This window comes from Oncorhynchus nerka, linkage group LG24 (genome assembly GCF_034236695.1).
Source record: "Oncorhynchus nerka isolate Pitt River linkage group LG24, Oner_Uvic_2.0, whole genome shotgun sequence".
In the NCBI taxonomy this organism is placed as follows: Eukaryota; Metazoa; Chordata; class Actinopteri; order Salmoniformes; family Salmonidae; genus Oncorhynchus; species Oncorhynchus nerka.
In genome coordinates this window covers 60668175-60681508 of record NC_088419.1, presented here as the reverse complement: position 1 = coordinate 60681508, position 13334 = coordinate 60668175, and the positions used below count along the sequence as shown (strand labels likewise).

The 13334-nt window shown below is 44.4% G+C and overlaps 1 protein-coding gene across 3 annotated transcripts; it reads right to left on the bottom strand.

Annotated features, from left to right (window-relative positions):
• Positions 1–304: 304 nt before the first annotated feature.
• On the bottom strand, positions 305–13113 carry LOC115108340 (guanine nucleotide-binding protein subunit alpha-11-like). 3 transcript variants are annotated; one of them, XM_029632546.2, is made up of 8 exons: positions 12678–13113; positions 12074–12227; positions 9979–10163; positions 9610–9764; positions 8370–8498; positions 4713–4842; positions 3635–3791; positions 305–2496 (listed from the first exon to the last, which is right to left on the bottom strand). In XM_029632546.2, exons 1-8 carry the CDS (start codon positions 12711–12713, stop codon positions 2291–2293), a joined length of 1152 nt encoding a protein of 383 aa, XP_029488406.1. In that variant the 5' UTR covers positions 12714–13113; the 3' UTR covers positions 305–2290. The 3 variants fall into 3 exon arrangements, with proteins under 3 accessions (XP_029488406.1, XP_029488408.1, XP_029488407.1); XM_029632548.2 differs by having other exon boundaries at positions 12074–12231; positions 12678–13112; XM_029632547.2 differs by having other exon boundaries at positions 3635–3788; positions 12678–13111.
• Between the last annotated feature and the right edge of the window lie 221 nt (positions 13114–13334).

Here is a 13334-nt window from a genome sequence, read left to right as displayed (position 1 = left end):
TGTCTGTTTGTTGACCCACACTCCTGTCCTTACAGGTTCTCTGGTTCCCTTTAAGCACACACAGGGGTTTATTGAAATGATAAGCAGCAGGTTAAAGATCCTATATGACTATTTGAAGAACAGAGGATGAAAACAGCAGCCAAACAAGGCAAGCTAAGCCACTTTTCCTTGGAGTGCTGAGAGACAGGAAGCTAGAGTATATCAACAAGACAAGCTATGCAGCACTACACACGTTTACACAAGTGTATATTTCCAATAAATACCATAGCCTGAAGAAAAACATAGACACACAACATAAACATAATCTTTTTCAAAACACAACTTTAATTAGAAAATATTTCCCCAAATTCTTCTCAAATCTATACAAAATATTTGCACCAAATAAGAGTTCTCCCAATGTTAGTCTGTAATATATACAGTGCATCACCTCCTGTCACACTAGCTGTTAATGAGGTGGTCTAATATAACAAAATAAGCTGAATACAATTAATAATTCATCAGAGCCTATGTTCAGTTCTACAAGGAAATATAGCTATACATTTAGTTGCACATTCAGACCCAAGTCCTTTACCAAAAAGGTTTTTGAGTAAAAAACAACAACACATTCTTCACACTGCAGCAAAGCAATCTTCTCAAACCTGAATAAATTCGATGCATATTGTATGATCCATGCCTGCAATTTGTTATTACTGACTTCAATTTAATGGAAGAGGTTTTAATCTGACTTTGAAGTCCTTTTCCACTGACACACTCATCATCTGCTTTAGTGACGCACACAGGTCAAAATATCATCGCCTGTATTATCTGACAGACTCCATCCTGCTCCACTCACTCATATTTATAGAGGCCATATCGCTTAAATTACACCAATATAGAATCCAATATAAAATGCTACTGAACATGAAACAAGTTGAGCACAGCCTGAGCCTGCTAAACTAAATATTGACTGAACATAAATATTGATAGGGGACCAGAGTAAAAGGGCAAGCCAACTATGAATAATGAGTTGTTGTTTATAGTCTTGACACACTGATTAAATCCTTGTTTGCTGTGTAACCTTTCATGCCACTCTGCAGCGAAGCACAAAAAACTCCACTGCTCAAATCAAAGCCCTACCGTAGCCTAAAGCCTACAACCATTCACATCATAACTGCATGTTGATTTTTAGAGCTATCAGACAGTGGCAAGACTTGAACCACCCGCAATGCCAGGCGTTCCTTTTAACTGGCCTCTCTGAGCCACCTAATAGCAGTCCTAACAGGGTCCTAGGAATTTAATGAGATATTTTATTACATTTCAGCTTTAACATCAGCATGCCTGCCAGCTAGTAATAACCCTGTACTTGGCTGCTGCTCTTAAGCACTCTCATTTGTTGGTTAATGTATACATTCACCGGCGTTGTTGTTCCCATATGAACTCAATGTATAGCAGGTAGTGACTGGTCGTAAGGCAGGCACATTAGGGGAAGAGACTAAACAAAAGTATCCACCAAAAACCAAACCAAGAATCCTAACAGTGTACAGTACAGCATTGCATTCCATAACACACTGTATCAGGGGAACCCGTTATGACATCAAGTGATTTCTGACACCTTATCGATCACAGCTGTAGTAAACGCCTCAAATCCCACATTTCTCGCCTGCATCACATCTCACAGCTGAGACCCAGCGACAACATGTACGGGTGTCAACCAAGCAAACCAATTAAAAGACCAACCAAACACAAAATGTGACACAAGCCTTCAGTGGTGGCTACTTCTCATAGGTGTGAACTGGTTATGTAATGGCTACAACGCATGTGTACAGTAGTGTTAATTTGACACACAGATAGAGTTGAATATTCTGTAGTGATCTCTAGAGGCATTTTCTATCAACAGGGTTGTGGTAGGGATATAGAGGGATATAGAGTTCTCATCTCCACCAGCTAAAGTCATCACTCACATAATGGAGACACAGCACTTCATGACATCTCTAGTCCAGTTTCAACCACTGGTAGAGCCACTACATCTCCACGCCCTTACACACAACATTATAAAATAACAACCAGAGTGTGTGTGTGTGTGTAAAACAGGTTAGTGATACAGGAGTCATAGGAGTCCCTCCATTCTGTTCTGCTCTCCAGGTAGAGATTCCTTCCTGCAATAAGGAGGTTTGGCCCGAGAGCATCCCCACTGGAGCTGAGATTGAGAGAGAGGAGAAAACTGAGCAAGGGAGGGACGGAGGGAGAGCCTGTTCTGCCCTGAGTGGTGTTGGTTGAGTGTGGCCCCATAGGTAGGCGGGTCCCCAGGCCCTCAGATCACCCCAAACTCCATGAGAGACTTGAGGAGCACCGTGTCCTTGACGTCACTGAACACTTTGCGGATGTTGTTGGTGTCAGTGGCGCAGGTGAAGTGGGGGTACAGCGTCTTGCTATCTTCCTTCTTGTCCCGGCTGTGAGCCTGCTGCTCATACATCTTCTGGATGTACTTCATAGCATCCTGAGCGTCACGTCGCTTTCCTTCATGTGTGGGGTGTGGAGGACAAGGGACAGGAAAGAGATGGAGACAACCACAGCAAAGGAGGAGAGTGAGAGAAGGGAGAGAAGAGGTCAGGAGATATGAGAATATGGTAGAGAAAAATGGGAGGCCATTAGAAACAAAAATTACAAGCAATGGATAGAACATATTGAATGATTTTCATGTAGTATTGCAGCCATCACACAATGTTACCATTTAGCAAAACGTTTAAGTGGCAACTGTACATCTAACGGCCAATATGAATGAATCTATGATAATAATTTCAGACTTTATGAAGGAAAGAACAATGTCTCCCCAACCCCCCACCACAGATGCCTGGAGTGATAGCTTAGTGATGCAAAGAGCAGGGTATTTATGGTTGCCATGAGCAACAGGCCCGGGGGAGACGGGGTGCGCGGAGCTGATGTGTAGGTAGGTGGGGAAGCTCTAGAGAGGCTCTGCTACCTTCCTTCCACATCAGTGTAGGCACATTGTTAGTAAACTGTGTACCCATGCCATACACCTGGAAGTAACATGAAATCAATCACACATTCAACGTTTGCTGAAACAAGAATAAATGGTACTCAAAAAACATTATGTTTACTGGTTTTGCTATAGCCAGCATGGTTATGTATTCATGTGAGAACTCACCCTAAGAAATGGAAACCTCACGAGGTTTGAAATTACTTTCTAAAATGAGGTCTTTGTTATCCCAACCAGAAGCAACAGATAGCTACATCTCTAATGGTTTGAGAAAGAAAAATGAAACACCAAAGGATGTGGCTCGATAGGTTTACATCCATCATCACACGGCCTATTATCTACCAGCTCAATGTGATGGGATGTGTGTGTGTGTGTGTGTGAGAGAGAGTGTGTTTGTAAGAGTGTGTGTGTGTGTGTGTGTGTGTGTGTGTGTGTGTGTGTGTGTGAGAGAGAGAGAGAGAGTGAGTGTGTATGTTTGTGTGTGAAAGAGTTTTTGTGAGAGAGTGTGTGTGTGTGTGTGTGTGTGTGTGTGTGTGAGAGAGAGAGAGAGAGTGAGTGTGTATGTTTGTGTGTGAAAGAGTTTTTGTGAGAGTGTGTGTGTGTGTGTGTGTGTGTGTGTGTGTGTGTGTGTGTGTGTGTGTGTGTGTGTAGAGCTACCTGTGAACCCTGGGAAGTACTTCTGCAGGTCGGATGCCTGGATCTTGTCAGCCAGGATATCTGTCTTGTTGAGAAAGAGGATGATGGAGGTGTTGAGGAACCAGGGGGAATGGATGGTGGTGTAGAACAAAGCCAAGCTCTCATTCATACGCTTCTGCTGGGGGGAGTGGGGATGAGGGGGAGAGGGGAGGGAGAGGGGGAGAGAAGGGGGAGAGGGAGTGAAGGGGGAGAGGAGAGGGGAGAAAAAGGAGAGATGGGGACAGGGTCACAATGGAGGTTAATGAATTTAGAGGGAGATAAAAAAGTGTCCAGGAAAGATAAGCGGCTTAGTGAGCCTTGGTCAGGAGGGAGGGTTGAAGAGATTGCGGTAAGGCAGCAGGTTTTGATAGGCAACAGTAAGACCTGTTGGCAATGGTCAGAAAAAAGAGAATGGTCAGAGAAAAGAGAATCTTGACTTACATTGAAGGCCAACGACGACACAGAGAACAGACAGACTGACTGACTGACTGACTGACTTGACTTGACTGACGGACAAAATCTGTAAGACCTTGCAGTCTAAAAAAAATTATGGAATAAGTGAGAGGAGAGATGACCTGTAGTGCTTTAGGGCAGGGCCTGGAAGGATGACATCAGTCCATACAGCATTCTGGACGGACGGACGGACGGACGGACGGACGGACGGACGGACGGACGGACGGACGGACGGACGGACGGACGGACGGACGGACGGACGGACGGACGGACGGACGGACGGACGGACGGACGGACGGACGGACGGACGGACAGACAGACAGACAGACAGACAGACAGACAGACAGACAGACAGACAGACAGACAGACAGACAGACAGACAGACAGACAGACAGACAGACAGACAGACAGACAGACAGACAGACAGACAGACAGACAGACAGACAGACAGACAGACAGACAGACAGACAGACAGACAGACAGACAGACAGACAGACAGACAGACAGACAGACAGACAGACAGACAGACAGACAGACAGACAGACAGACAGACAGACAGACAGACAGACAGACAGACAGACAGACAGACAGACAGACAGACGCTCACATCAGTCTCTCTCTCCTCCAGGACCTGGTCGTACTCGCTGAGGGAAGCCAGGAAAATGAGGGACGTCACATCCTGAAAACAATGGATCCACTTTCTCCTCTCTGACTTCTGTCCACCCACATCCACAATCCTACCCGGAGAGAGAGAGAAAATGATAAAACACATGTTAGAGCATCTTTTAACACACACACACACACACACACACACACACACACACACACACACACACACACACACACACACACACACAGTTTTGCCCTTTAATCAATAAGGTGTTTGTGATGCCACACATGGCAGGGGCCTTGTCTTGGTGAGGCAGCTGGTCAGAGTTGTTAATGAGCTGCAGGCTCCGGACCGGGGACCGTTGCTGCAGGAGTGTCTGTACTCTATAGAGGTGTAGCTAACACTGTGAGAGAGGCTGTCATATCCCCCAGTGTATACACAGATTCCTCTCTTCTCTCTCCTGCTGTCACACATCAAACCTGGTTCAGTTTCCAAGTCCCCATGCAAATGAGCTCTAAAAAAGGCCATAATTGATACCTCACCATTTCTATCCCACTGTATCCTGCCTGCCCGATTACAGAGACAAATTACAGTCCAACCTTTCACCACAGAGGAGGAGAAAAACGCAACACCTGAACATAGCTGGAACTTTCATGTTAATAATACAAAGGTCTCTTAAGAAACAATTGCATGGACATGTTCAAAAGCACAAAAAGAAATGAGTGAGTTCTCAGGACGTTTCTGTATAATGCCAATTGTGATTGTATGTGATTGTAATTACACCGTGTCCAAAGCAGCCAAGGGTCGAGTCAGACAATATCTCTGTAAGAAAGCCTATAGTCTACTCCTAGAGTTGGGACGATAAACTGAAAAATTACCGTCACCGACACTGACACTCCTCTTACTGAAGCAATTTTGCTTATGTGGTAATTTTCGTGATGAGGCTATACAATGTTCCTGCAGATTTTTGGGTTCTCAAAACCATTATTTGGTCAACAGTAATGTACATGAATCTGATTTCTGCAATGAAAGTATCTGCCCTATTCCTATCTGCCGATGCTGGCTCTCAGTTCTACTCCCACCTTTGCTCACAGAGTGAAGAGAGAGAGATGCATTCTGACAAGCACATGGATACATGACTGTTGAGCAACATTTCAATGTAGTTGCGGGGGAAAACAACGTTTTTAAAACAACTACAGTAAATGTAGTTGAATAGAGGGGAAACACCGTTTTCTGTGAGTATAACAATTATTTCTCAACTCTCAATATTGAGGAAATTATAGCACTTTACAAACAGAGTATGTTGCATTTGCGGTATTGAATAGATCAAGTAGCCTATAACATGACTATCTAATAACAATATCACATTCAGAATTAGCTATTTAGCTAAGGTGTTTTGAGTTTCCACTTCCTCAGGTTAATTATGTAGAATAGGCTATAGCCTAAAGGCCAATATGCACAAAAATGCATCATTCTGGATGCTATTTTGACATGTTGCACAGAATATCAACCATGAATTCCCTTAACATGTTAGATAAAATATCAAACTTCTTTATTTTCTTACTTCTTAATGGCACTGGAAGAAGTAAGTCTAGAGCCCTGCCACTAATGGAAAGTAACTGTGCATTAAAATATATATATATATATACAGTGCATTTGAATTCCGACCCTCTGCTCTGAGACTCGAAATTGAGCTCAGGTGCAACCTGTTTCCATTGATCATCCTTGAGATGTTTCTACAACTTGATTGGAGTCCAGCTGTGGTAAATTCAATTGATTGGACATGATTTGGAAAGGCACAAACCTGTCTACATAAGGTCCCACAGTTGACAGTGCATGTCAGAGCAAAAACCAAGCTATGAGGTCGAAGGAATTGTCCTTAGAGCTCAGAGACAGGATTGTGTCGAGGAACAGATTTGAAGGTCCCCAAGAACACAGTGGCCTCCCTCTTTCTTAAATGTAAGAAGTTTGGAGCCACCAAGACTCTTCCAGAGCTGGCCGCCAGGCCAAACTGAGCAATTGGGTGAAAAGGCCTTGGTCAGGGAGGTGACAAAGAACCCGATGGTCACTCTGACAGTGCTCCAGAGTTTCTCTGTGGAGATGGGGGAACCTTCCAGAAGGACAACCATCTCTGCAGTAGTCCACCAATCAGGCCTTTATGGTAGAGTGGCCAGACGGAAGCCACTCCTCAGTAAAAGGCACATGACAGACAGCTAGGAGATTATCTGGTCTGCTGAAACCAGGAGTGAACTCTTTGACCTGAATGCTAAGCGTCACGTCTGGAGGAAACCTGGCACCATCCCTACGGTGAAGCATGGTGGTGGCAGCATCATGCTGTGAGGATGTTTTTCAGCGGCAGGGAGACTAGTCAGTGTCGAAGGGAAAGATGAGCGCAGCAAAGTGCAGAGAGATCCTTGATGAAAACCTGCTCCAGAGGGCTCAGGACCTCAGACTGGGGTGAAGGTTCACCTCGCCGCACTGGCCTGGCTACGGGGAGTATCCAGCCAGGTAGGGTTGTGCAGGCTCGGTACTCGAGACCTCCAGTGCGCCTCCACGTTCCGGTCTATCCGGTTCCACGCACCAGCCCTCCGGTGGCAGTCCCCCGCACCAGGCTGTCTCTCCGTCTCCTCCCTACAGGTGCTCCCGCCGGTCCAGCGCTGCCAGAGTCTCCCTCCTGTCCAGCACTGCCAGTCTCCCTCCTGTCCTGAGCTGCCAAAGTCTCCCTCCTGTCCTGAGCTGCCAGAGCCGCCCGTCTGTCCAGAGCTGCCGGAGCCGCCCGCCCGCCAGGAGCTGCCAGAGCCGCCTGTCAGCCAGGAGCTGCCAGAGCCGCCTGTCAGCCAGGAGCTGCCAGAGCCGCCTGTCAGTTAGGAGCTGCCAGAGCCGTCCGTTATTCCGGTGCTGTCGGAATCGCCCTTCACTCCGGAGCTGCCGGAATCGCCCTTCACTCCGGAGCTGCGGGAGTCTCCCGCCTGTCCGGTGCTGCCGGAATCTCCCGTCCATTTGGGACCCGCAGCAAGGGTCCCCAGTCCGAGGTCGGCGGCGAGGGTCGCCACTTAAGTGGGCCGAGACTATGATGGAGTGGAGTCCACGTCTGGCGTCAGAGCCGCCACCGCGTACAGACGCCCACCCTCCCCCTCCCCTATAGGTTCAGGTTTTGGGCCGGAGCCCGCACCTTTGGGGGGGGTACTGTCACGTTCTGATCTTAATTCCTATGTGATGTCTTTGTTTTAGTATGGTCAGGGCATGAGTTGGGTGGGCAGTCTGTTCTATTTTCTGTTTCGTATCTGTACCAGACAGAACTGTTTCGGTTTCATTTCGTTCTCTTGTTGGTTTTGTATTTTAGTGTTCTGAGTTCGATTAAAGAATATGAAGACTTTCCACGCTGCGCATTGGTCCTCACCTTCTTCCACCACAGGCAACCGTTACAGTAACAAAACGTGGAAAAGGTCAAAGGGTCTGAATACCTTCCAAATGCACTGTAAATATTGTGGATTTGTCATTATTAAGCATAATGGGTCAATATATCGTGATATGACATTTGTGTAAATTTCCCAACTCTATGTAGTCCAGAATTTCATCAGCAGCTATGCTGTTCTATTAGTTCCCTTGAGATCTTGAGTCCTGGGTGAGTGATATGAGTGAGAGTGTGGCCACCTGAGTGTGATGGTCTTTACGGTGAAGGAGTAGTCATGGATGCCAGTGGTGGGGAATCGTACCCGCAGCACGTCCTGAGCAGTGGGGATGTAGTCTGGGGCAGATATGCGGTCCAGATTGGTCATGTAACTGAACAGGACAGAAAAACAGAAAGAAAGAGAGAGCGAGAGAGCATGTTAAAAATGTGAAATAATTAAATTGCCCGTGGTAATGACAATGGCAGTAGCAAGTTCATTCTATCGATCATGTTCTTTACATGATACATGTAATATGAACGGTATACAACAACAATCAACACAAATGTAGTTTTGCAGAATGAATTGAGCTGGGAAATTAGACAAAGGGAAAAGGAGTCTTTACCACTGTTGGGATTATTGTTTTCAAGGCTTTTGTTGATACACCCTGTCATTAATTGGATGTTGACTGACTATGTGCATGTTTCTTATTATACTGACGCAGAGCTAGCTGAGTAAATACTGAGAGAGCAGAGAGAAGGAGAGAGAGGACACACGGGCGAGACAGGTATGGACAGATACGGGAGGAACACATAGCAGTCCAACAGTATTGCAGTGATTGAGATGAGTCGTTTCCATTCATTTTCTGTAATGTGACGCATTAGCTACTCTGATGTCAACTTGTTGACTTTGTAGAAATGTATTACATTTGAACTTTATTAGTAAATTAATTCTAAAAGGAAACTAAACTTTACTATCGGATAGCTTTCAAGAATGGGTGGAAAGTGAGAAGCGATCCTCATTGTGGCTGTGTATTTTATAACATGAAATCAAATGAATGGTGCCTGATAAGATGGTTGTTTTGTGGCTTCAACATGGCTGAGATCTTGATGTGTATTTATTTGTGAACTAGCCCCCTCCAATGGACATCATGGATTTTGCAGTTGATAAGGACAGTGTACAATGTACAGTGCTGTACAATGGGGACAAAGTGTTGTGAATGAAACAACATTTATATTTAATTGTTTTTGATTATTCAAGTATAACATTTTATATTTACATACTTACATTTTACCAAGGAAGCAAAAAACATCTACTGAACATCTACAAAAAAACTTTGCAAATATTTTACTTGGGGCAAATGCTTAGTAAATATGTTCCATGGAGACAGAGATAGAGAGAGAGATAAAAACTGAGATAAAGACAGAGAGCGAGAGAGATAGAGATAAAGACAGAGATATATAGAGAGATAGAGATAAAGACAGAGAGAGACTGGTGGTACTCACTACTCTGTGGAGTCCAGCAACTGATACTCGCTGCGGCGGCTGTAGCAGACCCGGAGGCCTGGGTCGGCCCATAGATGGCGGATAGCGTCCACAAAGCCACGGTCCAGCTGGATGACCTGCACTGTGTCCACATCCTGCACCCACCTGGCATACATCTGAAGGCAGAAAGAGGGGCTTTAATTGGTTCTAATGTCTAATCCACAGGCGTCAAAGAAAAATCTGTGAAAGCCTCTCCAATCAAAAACACAGAAACCACATGTGTATAATGTGTTTTGTTTTGGTAAATAGATGCTACACAGGTTGCCTTTCACTAATGGTTAAAGGTCAGTTTGATTGAACAGTATGTACGGTATGCCACCAGACCCTGACCTCATTCTCTGGGTAGGCATAGGGCAGTCTGAGGGTGATCATGGCCCGGGTCATAGCTTTCACAGCCGTGAAGATGTTCTGATAGATGAGCTTGGCGAAGTCCTGTCTTTCCTCCTCAGAGAAGCCACTTCCATGGATGATCCTCATCTGTCGGATGAAGGTGGTTTTCCCACTCTCCCCTGTGCCTGAGGACACATAGCCCAGAGGAGAGTCAGAGAGAACACTTCTCTAAGGATGTTTTACATTTTTTATTACACAATTTAATGTTACAATACGTGTTGATCCGCTGAAGAGTCAGAGACATCATTACACAATGAGCATTCGGCAACTCATCAAAACCTCACACATGCTTTCAAGCGTCACCAGCCATCTGCCTAGTGACAAAACTACTATGAGAGGATACAGTCCTCAGGTAAAAGCCTCAGAGGAATGCATAGTTAACCTTCAAGTAAAACCTTCAGGAAGTTGACAGGTTTGACAGATGTAGGCCACCGTCAAGTCAGGATGATAGTTTATTGTAATTAATTGGTTAAGACACAGTTATTACACACATTTGACTTGTCCTGTCCTGCATCTAACCATTTTTTACCCTTATTTTACAAGGTAAATTGACTGAGAACACATTCTCATTTACAGCAACAATCAGTGGAATAGTTACAGGCGAGAGGAGGGAGGATGAATGAGCCAATTGGAAGCTGGGGATCTGTGTCTGCACCATGCACTCCCACTACTCGTGTCTCCCAGGGCTCGGTTCTAGGCCCTCTTCTCTCTATACAACAAGTCACTCGGCTCTATCATATCCTCACATGGTCTTTCCTATCATTGCTAATGCAGATGACACTCAACTATTTTTCTGCTTCCCCCTTCTGACACCCAAGTGATGACACACATCTCAGCTTGGATGTCAGCCCACCACCACAATGGACATCATCTGATAATCTTTATTGTGTTATCCTTGATGATTTTCTTAAATTGTATGTGGAGGCGTCACCTGCTGGAGCGCCCTTATGTTTGGATTTTACAAACTGTCAAATAAATACAATCACTCATTCACCTCAAGCTCAACCTCAGAGCTGCCCTCCTCCCACGGGAAGGCCTGCCCGCTCAAAGACCTCTCCATCACGGTTGGCAACTCCACAGTGTCGCCCTCCCAGAGTGCAAAGAACCTCGGCGTGACCCTTGACAACACCCTGTTATACTCTGCAAACATGCTCTACAACATCCGTAAGGTATGACCCTACCTCACACAGGAAGCGGCACAGGTCCTGTCTGGACTACTGCAACTCGCTGTTGGCTGGGCTCCCCGCTTGTGAGGTCCAGACTGGGAATTTAGCCAGGACACCGGGGTAAACACCCCTACTCTTACGATAAGTGCTATGGGATCTTTTAGTGAACACAGAGCGCCAGGTCACTCGTTTAACGTCTCATTCGAAAGACGGCACCCTACATAGTGCAATGCCCCCAATCACTGCCCTGGCGCATTCAGATCTTTTTTTTAGACCAGAGTGCCTCTTATTGTGCCTCATACCCCCTATTATTTCACTTTCGTCAAATTATTGAGTTTTTATTTGACAGAGTAGGCTATTTTGTACAGTATTTCATGACCCCATCTATCTCATTCTTCAAATGTTAACATGTCAAAACATGCTTAACATATGTCTTTCCTTAGTAATGGCAGAAAATAGGCCCTAGACTTAGAGAGGTGTATACCTCATGCATTCCTCACCTGCTACATTTATTTTACACTCCCAGTCCAGGTGTCCTGTAATAATAAATGTCATTGTATCTTTCTAAAAAATATGAATGTTCGTTTTTGGCTTTGCGTCTTTCTCAAAGATATATATTGTTTTGTTGTTGTTGAATGCATCATCTTGTTGTTCTCATTGTTGGTTTAAAATGGGTGAAAAGTCAGTCATTGCCCATTCTGGACACTTTCAGCTGGCTTATATTCCATATGGATTTTTGTCTGTTGCTATTCAATAAAAATAAATTAATAAACCCAAGAGTGAAGGAAGAAAAAACTAAATGTGTGTCGGCTATAATAAACGTAGCCTAATGCATTTAAAGTCGGGAGACAGAAGATGGAGCTACTGACCGAGTAAAAGGACTTTGATTTCTTTGCGTTCTCTGTTCTTCTGCTGTCGGAGAATCCTCTGAATCTCCTTGTCAATAGCAATGCTCCTCCTCTCTTCATCGTCCAGGCAACAAACCCAGGTCCGACGGCACCATTTCCAGCATGCCATGTCGAACTCACTCAAATAGGTAGAATTGTTTATAAATTAGTATAATATACATCTCATGCTTAGCAATACTGTCATTCTCAGAAAGTTTTTTTTAGAATTAGCCTATGTTTTAGAAGTAGGTATTTTGATGTTGTCAGACAAAGCACTAAATACATTTCCCGAGCAGTGTGTATTTTCTTTTCAGAATCAAAAACGGGATCATTGCATAATGTCCAATAATTGCACCGACACATTTTACTGGTTATTTATATAATTGAAAGACAAATTAGTGTCAAAAACACAAATGGCTGACATAATCATTTTACTCGACTTTTTGATAGCCTTTTTTTATGAATGGTAATTAAATCATAATTAGGGGACTTTTCCGCCAGAAAACCATGAAAATTCAGGTCACGAACAAACAAAGAAGTTATTAAAAACAAATAGGTAGTATATAGTTTTATCAAAAAGATTTACCTTCAATGTGTCACACCTCTTGTAAAGCAAATACATCAGACTTTCGTTGCGCGTGATCCATTCTCCCCGTTTTCCTATAATATTTTGTTTAACTGTATGGAAGTTTCGTTGAAGCACAGCAGAGTATTTCCCAGTTTCAATAACAGTTTGTCTCAAACATAAGCAGATCCCTGTTTAAGTCTACTACAGTACGTGTTCGGTAGAATATGCAGGGTATGTAGCTTGGTGAAAACACCTCTCAGTCAATGGAATGCGCCTTGAGTGACATGGACTACCTCACTGCAGATAAAGTTTCGACTGAGGTTCATCCCTCACTCAGTCTGCCACAGTCCCATGAGAATGTTAAATGTATGAAGTGAATTGAAAAATTCCCTTCCTCATCTGTCAGGGATGTATAAACATCCTTTCAGACTTGTGGAGTAAGTTACTCATATTTTTGCTATACCAAACTAATATTTCATAACTCACAAGTGTCAATAGACATAGATGAATCATTCTAAAAGTGTTTTTGGTGTGAGATGAATGGCATAACAGGTAGGTTATTTGTCACTCCTCTCCCGCCAGCGTTCTGTATGTCAATCTTTTGTCTCAGCAGGCAGAACCGGTTTTACACAGGGATTTCGTGCACTCTTCACTAGGTCTCAGATATTAGGATTG

What these genes read in the sequence shown, in the direction of transcription:
- LOC115108340 (XM_029632546.2), bottom strand. Translation starts at nt 12,713, where the DNA reads ATGTATTTGCTTTACAAGAGGTGTGACACATTGAAG. An exon ending in AGAGGTGTGACACATTGAAG is followed by an intron (nt 12,228 to 12,677) that starts GTAAATCTTTTT and finishes TATTTGAGTGAG; the next exon opens with TTCGACATGGCATGCTGGAA. An exon ending in TTGCTGGACTCCACAGAGTA is followed by an intron (nt 8,499 to 9,609) that starts GTGAGTACCACC and finishes TGTCCTGTTCAG; the next exon opens with TTACATGACCAATCTGGACC.